The following is an 11,212-nucleotide window of genomic DNA, read 5'->3' on the forward strand; positions in this document are numbered from 1 at the left end:
CTTCGATCAACAAATAAATAAGCATGTGTAATTTTTTTATTTAACATGATAGACAAATAACATGGAAAAATAAATAGGGATATCAGATATGTGATGTCAATAGAACCTTGGTATAACACGTGGAGAGATAAGCATGAGCCCAAGGTGGCCAATGGTTAGAAGAAGATAAAGTATTCTCTACTGTTTCAAAAAAAAAAAAAAAAGTTTATACTGAGTTTTTTTAAAAAAAAAAAGTCAATTCTAAACTAAATTGATTTATGTACTAAATTATTTTTTAATTTTATAACTTTAAACATAATATGAAAAGCTAAAATTATATTACAGGAAAAATACTATTTTTTATAAAGTGGTGGTTCTATGATTTGAACTTGAGATTTTCATGTTAGAGATTTCGATTCTCCCCTAAAACATGGAAAAAGTTGTGAGAAGCAAAGGTGTGGAAAGAAATGGAGTGGAAAATTAACAGAAAATAAGATTTTGCAGTGAATTGAAGCTTCCCCTGAAAATCTTGTAGGTTCTCTCTCTACCTTATTCATCCTTTATATATGATTCCTTAACTTACTTTTCTTTCTCTAAATTGATTTGAGTGTTTCCCTTTTTGTGAATAAATGTATTGAATTACTCCTCTCATCAAGAGTTAGAAATGTATTGATTTTTTTCCCCTTGTTTGCCAAATATAGCTTCACCAAAAGGGTGTAAATGGGGAAAAAAATTTATTCTTGGTGAATATTTTGATGTAACACTCATATGCTTTCAAGGGGCTTTTCTGTTTGATGTTTGATAGGTCAATGAAGGGAAAAAAACAGATTTTGCTTTGTTAGCTTCCTTAACTTTTGAGTTTTGAGCATAGAGGGTTGTATTTTGTAAAAGGGGTGTTTCTTTTTTGTTGTAAACTAAATGATGAAATTGATTACTTTATCAATTACAGAAGGAAAAAAGGAAAACCCCAGATCTTGAATTGAATTTGGCACTACATTGAATAATCAGATTCAAAGACAAATCTTTAAATTGGATTTAAAAGGTATATATCCCTGGTGAGAGTCTGTTGAGAATGATGAGTACCATTTGAGGTCCTTGGTCACTCCAAGTTCTAGAGCTCTCTGTTCATAGCCAAAATTGCAAAGAGAAGTGAGGTTCCAATTCTTCAACTCTATGTTCATTTTTGTTTCCTTTTCGATTTGATCTTCTGGCGATGTGATTCTGTGATTCATGGAATGGACAATCTGTTTGTTTAGAATGAAGACGAGTTAAAAGGAATAATAATGGTTTGCTAATTAGGTGAATTTGGGATGAAAGATGATTTGTGTGATTAAAGAAGCCTAATTGATTAATGATTTAGAATAAGTTTTGTTTAAATTATGGAACAAGTTTTATTGCAATATTAGTCTATTGAATGAGGTTCAGGTAGGCAATTTGAGACACTTTTGATTGCTTATGTGATTTTATTTGCTTTCTAATATCATGTATCCATTTCCCGAAGAAAACAAATGTGAGAATGGAGGCCGTTTGTGGACAAGACCCCGAGACATCGGGTGAAGTATAGAATAGGTTAGTTTAGGTAGTGTAGGTTTACTTTTATCGAACTTCTTTTATTTTGGATTGTAATAGTTCAGATTTATTTTAAACTCTTCTATGCGCATAAGGCGTATCTTTGTCTTTACTTTGAGAAAATGTAGAGTATAACATTTGGAATAAGTTTGTGACCTGAGAAACTGCTCCGGCCACCAAATCTGATATCGTGAGCTTGTCGTTTTGTTTGTCTAACAGTCTTGAGTTTTAGAACTTGTATTAGTGATATGCTTTACCGTTGTCATGCTAACTTTAGAATCATATTTCTTCTCCACAACAAACAGGGACTTCCTAATTTTGTGGTTTCAATATTCTTCACTTACACGAATGATTGATTGTTCTGTGATGTTCAGGCAAATGAGGCGCAGTCTTGAGGTTTGGAAGATGGGCACTGTCAATTACCTGGAGGCACTGAAGCTGCAAGAGAAGCTGACATCTGATAGAAAAGCTCTAAAAATTATTGATACCCTATTATCGCTACAACATCCACCGACGTATACAGTTGGCAAAAGGGAAACAGTTCATAATCTACTTATTCCTGATTCAGAGCTCAAGTCCATGGGGGCAGAACTTCACTATACGCAAAGAGGAGGTGACATTACTTTTCATGGTCCTCACCAAGCGATCTTATATCCCATTGTTTCGTTGAGAGATATTGGTTTAGGGGCTAGAATGTACGTTGAGAAGCTTGAGCTAACCATGATTGAATTGGCATCTATGTATGGTGTGAAAGCACAGGCTGGACAAAAATGTGAAACTGGGGTTTGGGTTGAGGACAGAAAGATTGGCGCAATTGGAGTTAAAATTTCATCTGGGATCACATCTCATGGATTAGCATTCAACATGGATCCTGATTTAAACTATTTTAAGCATATTGTGCCTTGTGGGATTGTCGATAAAGGTGTTACTTCTTTGAAGAATGAAGCAGATGTAGAGCTTCCTGCTGAAGAAGTGATACAGGAGCAGTTGATCGCTTGTTTTGTAAGAATATTTGGGTACAACGATGTCGTTTTAAAAGATAAGTCCGTGTTATAATTTGCTGTAGTTTATGATTATTCCTGAGTCTTCTAATCTGCTGTCTTTGAAGAAGTCAAATGTCTTAGTTGTGTCGTGTCCTCATGTGACCATTTTAACTAGCTCATCTCATCTGTACAGTTGAAGTACCAGAGGAATGGGCTATATTCACTAAACTAATTACTTGTTATGAAGGCTATCAATGGTACCGATAAATTGGCTAGTGAAATCATATGCTGTTTGAATAGCTAGATACACTTCAATGTAACAAGGCTTGGCTCCACACATGCCCGACACCCCTGACCAAACTGATACCAGGTTTGTGAGAGGTAATTTTAGTGTGACGTAGTTCATGTTTAGAGCTCATTGCATGTTGATTGACATGTCAAATGCAACTTTAGCGAAATTGCATGTCCAAACGCTAATTCCATCTCACAATTCCATATTGTGATATGATATCGCATGACCAAACGCCTACTTAGAGAGTTCTGTCATAGCAACGCGAACAACTTGTCAAACTTTTACCTGGATATCCTGGCTCATCAATTTGTATATACTTATGGTAAAGGTTACACATTTTTCAACTCCATACTGCATGAAAGAATAGTTCAATCTCATCAATACAACCACCACCACCACAATAAACTCAATGTAATCACACAAATGGAGTCTGGAGAGGGTAAGATCGCAGGGTGTTACACCTATCTACCTTTGTGAGGTATAGAGGTTGTTTTCAATTGATCCTCTAATTTCCAAGTTTGGGACCAGCAATATAAACAAGCTCACAAAAGCAAAGTTTGTTCAAAGTTATCAATATTTGAAGAAAATCAAACGAATGTAAGAAACTACTAGATGTTTCATTCTTTGTCATTCCACATTAACAGCATCAAATTTCAGAGTTAAGATGAACTTTTCATTTTCATTTCAAGCAAAAACACACTAAACCAACTAGCTACACAAAACCAGAAAACAGAATTAAGTACTACATTTTAAGCCCTTTCACCCCTAATACGTCTAGCTAATTGCATATCCTTAGGCATAATCGTGACTCTTTTAGCATGAATTGCACACAAATTAGTATCCTCAAAGAGACCCACCAAATACGCCTCAGCCGCCTCCTGAAGTGCAGCCACAGCACTGCTCTGGAATCTCAAATCCGTCTTGAAATCCTGTGCAATCTCTCTAACCAGTCTTTGAAAAGGTAGCTTTCGGATCAATAGCTCGGTGCTCTTCTGGTACTTACGGATCTCACGAAGAGCCACTGTTCCTGGACGGAAACGGTGAGGCTTCTTCACTCCTCCGGTAGCCGGTGCTGATTTCCTTGCAGCTTTGGTGGCCAATTGCTTCCTTGGTGCCTTTCCTCCGGTGGATTTTCTCGCTGTTTGCTTTGTTCTTGCCATTGGTAGAAACTTGCTAGAAAGTGAAAATACAGAGAATATGTTGTTTCAATGGTGAATTTGGTGAAGAAGGAGAAGTGTATATATATAGGTTAGAGGAATTTGAAAATTTTGTTTTTGGGACGAAAATTTGAAATTTTAGTAAGAAGTTTCGGCGCGGGATAATCTGGACCGTTCAATTTTAAGGAACGGTAATGATTAGGTCTTAGAGAGATGACACGGATCGCTATCCATGTGCTTTTGTTAAAGGTCCTCATTAAGGCTTGCATTGAGGGGCAATCATGTCATAGATGGGTCGTTTGGTTGTTCGATAAGAAATAAGTTATTCATGTAGTATTAATTTTTGTATGATTTATACGATATTTGATTGACAATTTAGAAATCTGCATGACTAATATATGTATAAGTTATGATTAAATTCATGTATTATTTTATACAGGTGGAATAAGTAATACATGAATTCTCTCATAACTAAGTCATACATTACTAATACATGCATAACTAGCTGGTAAGAGTTATATAAGGATTAGTTATCAATGAATTTATGTAATATTTTATGCAAGATTAGTTATTCGTGTATTATTATTCCACATTCTATTCTACGTAAAACAATATTGTACATAGATTTCATTGTAACTTATGTTTCTAAATTGTAAATCAAAAATCATAGGAGTATTAATTTTATACATGAATAACTTACCTCCTAACCAACTACCAAATATGGTATAACTTATGCACGATTTAACACACACGCGTGCACACACATCATCACCTCCAAATAAGCTATCAAACAACCCTTAATTATACATTCTATTTGATATTATGTCATGTATTATTATAATACATAGAAAATCATGATATTAACAATGCACAAAAAATTAATGTATGCATTAACATAATTAAAAACGCAATACAATTCCTATCAGTGTTAGTATTTCTTAGATATCTCGTGACTTAGTCCAATTATAGTTTGGCTATGGTAGAGTTGCGTAACATAATTATGAAATAATTTATTTAATATACGTTCAATTGTTTCACTTTTCTTTAACTTTATCTAATTACTTTATCTTGGTATAGAAATTACTAAAGACAACCTTTCACCAAAGTGATTTTGCTTAGATGCAAACTTGCAAATTTATGTTGCTCGCCTTCTTCAAAAGTATTATTATGTTCATATTAAATTTTTCATCAATACACTATTTTTGAAAATTTTAATAATATTTTCTTAATAACTTAAATATAATATCATATAATCATGGACGCACATAGTTCCTTAAGCAAATAGTGCAATAAATAAGTGGTCATGCATGTTGAGCAAAAATCACAACAACCAAAGTTTTTTTTCTCCTCCTTGTTAATATTACATAATTCACGAGGCAAGATTACAAGAATGTAGAAACTACATAAAAGGTACACGATTGATGATGATAACCTGACTAAAAAGGTCAGTTAATTTAAAAACCTAATAAGCATCAACTAGTACATACTGAATATATTGTTTTCGTCGTACGTAGCACATACTATATTAAGTTACATAACAAAAACAAAATTAATAAGCCAAGGCAATTGATTTCCTCTCAGGAAATTGCACTTGATAATTATTGCTACTAAAAACTCTTTCCTCAGTAGAAGAAACAGGATTAACTTGAACAATATTAGAATGTGGATAATATCTATAAACACAAGTTTGTATTGGTTGTTCTTCTTGTGATGATGCAACCCTTTGTGGACTAGAAGAAGAAGATGATCTTCTTTTTCTACCTTCCAAAAAGGAAAGTCCAAGATCTCTACTTAAAGTTTTCACAAATTCTATTTGAGGTGCCATATATTGTAGAAATTGAAGAAAGTAGATAACTTATAAGTTGTTTTCTATTGTATAGATGAAATTGATTAGAGACTCTTTATATAGGCATTGAAAAAAGGGGACTCAAAAGAAATAGAGTATAATGTAGAGAAGTTGAGAAAATGACTAAAAAGGTCCCTTATGTTTGAGGGTAGATTCAAGATAGTCTTTTAAGTATGGACTAATCACTTTGGGTCCCTTAAAGGTTACCACAAGTTAATAATTTTGGTCTAGTCAAATATTTAATAATTTATGTTTGTTAGATTTGACGAAAATAGTGGGGAAAAAAATAAACCATAAACACCAAGAAAGTTTTTTCAAGTCCTTAAATATGCAACACAAAAATCTACACTAAATACTAAAAAAAATCAAAAAGTTATATCAGACTCTAGAAATACGTTAAAATAGCATAAACTACAAGAAAAAACTACCTCTAAATGTGAATTCTCACTAATTTGCTTCCTTTTTATCGTAGTTCACATCAAATTTAACAGACAGTGTTCGATAAATATTTGACAGAGACTAAAAGTGTTAAATTTGGCAAACATAAATGATTAAAGCATTTAGTGCATACTTAGAGGACTATTTTAATTCACTTGCAAACATAAGGGACCATTTTTGTTATTTTATCTGAGAAAAGTTCTAAGAATCTAAAAAGGGAATTTACCACTTCATGAACTTTATTATGATTCTTTTAAGATAAGAGAGTTGTGAGATGCTTCACATTGTATTTTATTTCTTAAGAAACTTGAGTAAACTTAAGTAAATATATACATAGTAAAAATCTATGTCAACATCTAGTTATATAATGTGGAAGGGAATATATTATTATGATATTAAGGGAGACTATTGTAAAGTGGAGATTGTGACTCCAATTATTTGCAAAATTTGAGTCAATTTCTCATAATACATAGGAGTATTTGAACTAATTAGTATTGTAACTAATAAGATTATGCATCAGAATTTACGTATGAGATTACACTGATTATATTGTTGTTGTTAGACTGTTAATACTTTGATAAAAGTGGATTCCCTTGCATTGATCAGTATATACAGTGAACTTACTTGCTTCATATATACACTTGCATGTAATTAAGAATAAACTTTTTTGGTTCTTGTCAATTCCACAAGACCTTAAAGTTGTTATAATTTCATATAAGAATATATGGGAAGTTGGAATATATATTTTATGAATAGTACTTCCTCTGTCCCAATTTATGTGACTTACTTTTCTTTTTAGTCAGTCCCAAAAAGAATGATATATTTCTATATTAAGTAACAATTTAACTATTAAAATGTGTATTTTATCCTTAATGAAATGATTTATAGCCACACAAATTTCTATCATTCATTTTGGACTACAAATTTTAAAAGTCTTTCTTTCTTTCTAAACTTCATGTCGAATCAAACTTCCTCACATAAAATGGAACGGAGGGAGTAACATAATTGGACCACGCACAAGTCAAAAGATGCACATCATTTCATCCATTATTCACCTTCAAGGGGAAGCTAAAGTTTGATTAGATATGGCTCATCATAATTAGAAGGAATATATGTAATTAAAAGTGAAAAATCCAAATTCCAAAGTGACCAATGTTTTGACTCCACATGCATGTTGAAAGGATAAATTCTAAAAGTTGGCTTCATCTTCAAGTTAAAAAAAGAAGAAGTATATTTTAATTCAGGATATATATAACTTGACAGGATTTATATGTAGTACTAGTAATTAAAAGGGGAAGGCCAAACATGGTTCACAACTCCATACTGGAGCATCTGTGCATCTTTTATTCACATGTCTAAATCATCTCAGTCTCATCTTCCTCATCGTATTCACCACGGAGGCTGCTCCACCTTGTCCTAAATATATTTGCTCTTAATTAATTTTATTTCTTTTAGTATACCTACACGTTCATCTCAACATCCTCAACCGCTACTATACAACATTCATCTTTTGGATGCACAAATTTTTAACAGGTCATCAACACTACGCCCCATACAACATAGGTGGTACGATAACCTCTTAATAAAACTTACCTTTAAGTCTTTGTGACACATTCTTATCACATAAGGTACCATCCCGCTCTAATACAATGTATAACACCATCGTCAAATTTCCCATGTATAAAACTATTTTCTCAAATTTAAATTAAGAATTTAAAAAGGGCAATTGGTTCTAGCATTTAGTAGCAACTCCATAACATCAAATTTTGTTTCTTTCATCATCTTTTATAAAAGGGACAAGACGTTTGTAAAGTTAGCCTAGATATCCAAATTTTCTAATTTCCTGTATTGATTTTTTTTTAAAAAAAACAGAAGAAGAAGATATTTGTAATGAATAATACAACAACATAACCAGTGAGTTCCCATTATAAGTGGGGTCTAGATCTGGAGAGGGTAGAGTATACACAAATCTTATGTTATCATAACCTCGTGGAGGTAGAGAGGCTGTTTTCGAATTTCGGATACTAATGCAATAAAATTTTGTTAATTAATAATTTAAATTCCAAAGTGGCAAATATATTGATTCCACATTCATGTCAAAAGGACAAATTCTAAAAGTTGTCTTGGCTTCATCTTCAAGTTTATAAATAATATATACTATAAGAAATATCTTTTCAAGATAAAATTAATAGGATTAATGATGTAGTAATAGTGAAAAGCCAGTTAAACCTCCATTGTTCAGATTCACTAATTAAACACTTTCTTAATAAGTTCAAGATATACTTTTCTATCTGATCATCTTTCTCCAATTCTGTCTCCGAGAAATTTCTTTAACCTTTGTCATCAGTAACTGAGCCAGAATTTTTACCAAAAAAGTTCAAAACATGAAGAAGAAACAAAAGAAGAGGCCAAAAGAGATTCACATTTACCATCTATTATATATACATAAAAAATAATTATAATCATTCGAAAAAGTGTGATTTTCTATCGAGGAGTTCAACCTTACCTGGATCCGCCCCTGTTTCCCATCACCTTGTTACCTCATACTCTTCTTGTGATATAATTAGAAGAGAGTTATTTATATCCCTATGCAATCTACTAGCTCCTCTAATCTTATTATATGAATTCCACCAAAAAAGAGATGAATATATGCATGTAATTAAGGGGATAGTTGAAGCTTTTATTATTTACAGTTCACTTCTTGAAGGTTATGATATTATTATATTGTTAAAAATGATACTTGAGTCTCACACATATATATAGCATTGGAATATCCTACCTCAATTGCTAGCTTTTGAAATATGATTCTCATAAGGTCGTATCGATGATATTAGTGCCACTCACCATTCTTTGTGTCCAGTGTGATTCTCATAGGGTCGTATTAATTTTGTCTTAAAACTTCTAAAATGATTTGGCTAGGGCTAGCAATGTCTAGCGCACATGTCATTTTAGTATATAAGAATAATATTGAATAAAGTGTATCAATAATGTTTGTGTTAGTTATACTTATATTATTAATTATACAAAGATTATTTCTTATGCATTGTTTGATTTTGTGTATTAAAAATAACATGTATTGTATATTTTTTTCAAAAAAAATATTCATGTACAAAGATACCCTTCACAATATAATTATGACGAAAAAAGAAAAGTAGAAAAAGTTTTGAGGGGCAATTGAGTCTTTAAGTATATATCAAAAATTCATGTATTGCTAATACCAAGAATTTTTATGTAATGGACAACTATTTTTAATTTATAGGACAAATAAAGATAGACGAAGGAAGTATATGCCTATTTCCTAGAATGTTGTCCATGATTAAAACTAAAATTAAAAAATATATATTAAAATCTCAAAAGTCGAATTCATAATTAAAATGAAAAAATTTAACACTCAAATTTAAACGATACTACATAAATTGAAACAAATAGAATTAAGGATTGGGGTCCCACCTTTTGACTTCCGGCCTGCTCAAACAAGATTGCTTAACCAACCCAACAAATACAAAGAAAGCCTTGATAAATGGACCACTAATATTCACTGGTTTATTCAAACAATGGAAGAAAAAAAAAGTGGTTTTCCATTTTAGACATGTCAATTATTGATGTAGGTGAGATTAGTAATTAATTTCCCACTCTTTTTCTATATGATTATTAAGAACCTAACCAAAATATTATATTCTTTTGATATGCCATTATATATAGTCTCGATATTAATGTTACAATTATTAGCTTAAATAATTGGAAGCATTTGACCCTTTGGAAGATGTTGAGAGTGACTTCTAATATATTTTAGAACCCAATAAGGAGAAGGGCATCTTATGTAATTATATATGTAAGTAAAAAAAAATTCAGTTAAAACGGTCGCATATATATGTAATGTATTTATATTAAATAAAATATGGTGTATAACTATGTATATACATTATTATACAATATTTATACATTGCAGTAGTTCATCTTTCTGAATGAGTTGAATTACTTTTTCTTAACCCGACCAACTCTAATCTTCTTTAAACAATCCCAAAGATGAGTTTCTCTTGATATTTCAAGTTTTTTGAAATATTCTTAACTCGAATGGTTTACATTTGCGGCAAGTCAAATTTTAAAAGTTGAGTTTTGAAGCTCTTCAATGACAAATTTCACTGGTTATGTTGATGTTATACCTACGTTGATTGTTATACTTGAGTCGAGGTTCCTTCAAAAATAGTATTTTTACCTTTTCGAGGTAAGAATAAGATCTATGTACACTCTACCTCCCCAGAACCCACTTATGAAATTTCACTAAAAATGTTATGGAACTTTGAATCTCTTCAATGATGAATTTCAATTCTTCTCATGTTTTTCATGGAACATAATTGGTATTCTCCTCAAAATATTATGGTTCTTAAGACGCCAGTACATGTTTTGAACAAGAAAAGTGTTCAATAGGTACATCTCTTAATTGAGGTGTCCAAGTGAAATATGCAGATAACTTGAAGTGGTCATCGATGACTTAAGCCTTAGAACCCACTTCTGAAATGCTATCCAATTAAAATACTACAAATATTATAGTATTTTATATAATAAAAATCACTTAAATTTTAAAACATTTGAATAAAATAATTATTCCGAGTTTTACTTATAATTTTAAACATATTTACGATAATTTTATAAAGCATGCAAGCTAAAATATATAATTTTTAGACAAAATCGATTAATAATTTAAACTCAAAATATTTTTAAAAAAACACGTATTTAACCAAATAGCACTTTCAAAAGGGTTATAGGTCTGTCAAAATTGGCTGTCAACATACCGACATCGTGAAGTCGATATTATCTAAATAAAATAATTATTTAAATATACCGACCTCTTTAGGTCGGTATTTATTAATTTATTTTAATATAAACTCACCTTTTGAGGTTGATTTTATTAATTAAAATTACATACACATACATACATACATACATA

The 11,212-nt window shown here is 31.3% G+C and overlaps 2 protein-coding genes across 6 annotated transcripts; one reads left to right on the forward strand and one right to left on the reverse strand.

Annotated features, from left to right (window-relative positions):
• Nucleotides 1-342: 342 nt before the first annotated feature.
• LOC102599786 (octanoyltransferase-like) lies at nucleotides 343-2,985 on the forward strand. Of its 5 annotated transcripts, none has more exons than XM_006364074.2 (2): nucleotides 343-514; nucleotides 1,923-2,985. In XM_006364074.2, exon 2 carries the CDS (start codon nucleotides 1,927-1,929, stop codon nucleotides 2,602-2,604), a length of 678 nt encoding a protein of 225 aa, XP_006364136.1. In that variant the 5' UTR covers nucleotides 343-514; nucleotides 1,923-1,926; the 3' UTR covers nucleotides 2,605-2,985. The 5 variants fall into 5 exon arrangements, with proteins under 5 accessions (XP_006364136.1, XP_015159285.1, XP_015159287.1 ...); XM_015303799.1 differs by having other exon boundaries at nucleotides 344-510; nucleotides 1,923-2,984; XM_015303801.1 differs by lacking the exon at nucleotides 343-514 and adding an exon at nucleotides 562-1,133.
• Nucleotides 2,986-3,416: 431 nt separating this feature from the next.
• On the reverse strand, nucleotides 3,417-4,284 carry LOC102600117 (histone H3.2-like). The gene has a single exon (XM_006364075.2). The coding sequence runs from the start codon at nucleotides 3,981-3,983 to the stop codon at nucleotides 3,573-3,575; it is 411 nt and encodes a 136-aa protein (XP_006364137.1). The 5' UTR covers nucleotides 3,984-4,284; the 3' UTR covers nucleotides 3,417-3,572.
• Nucleotides 4,285-11,212: the final 6,928 nt, after the last annotated feature.

This window comes from Solanum tuberosum, unplaced genomic scaffold, assembly GCF_000226075.1.
Source record: "Solanum tuberosum cultivar DM 1-3 516 R44 unplaced genomic scaffold, SolTub_3.0 scf00477, whole genome shotgun sequence".
Lineage (NCBI taxonomy): Eukaryota > Viridiplantae > Streptophyta > Magnoliopsida > Solanales > Solanaceae > Solanum > Solanum tuberosum.

Coding starts and splice junctions, on each gene's coding strand:
- LOC102599786 (XM_006364074.2), top strand. CDS start 1,927: ATGAGGCGCAGTCTTGAGGTTTGGAAGATGGGCACTGTCAATTACCTG.
- LOC102600117 (XM_006364075.2), bottom strand. CDS start 3,983: ATGGCAAGAACAAAGCAAACAGCGAGAAAATCCACCGGAGGAAAGGCA.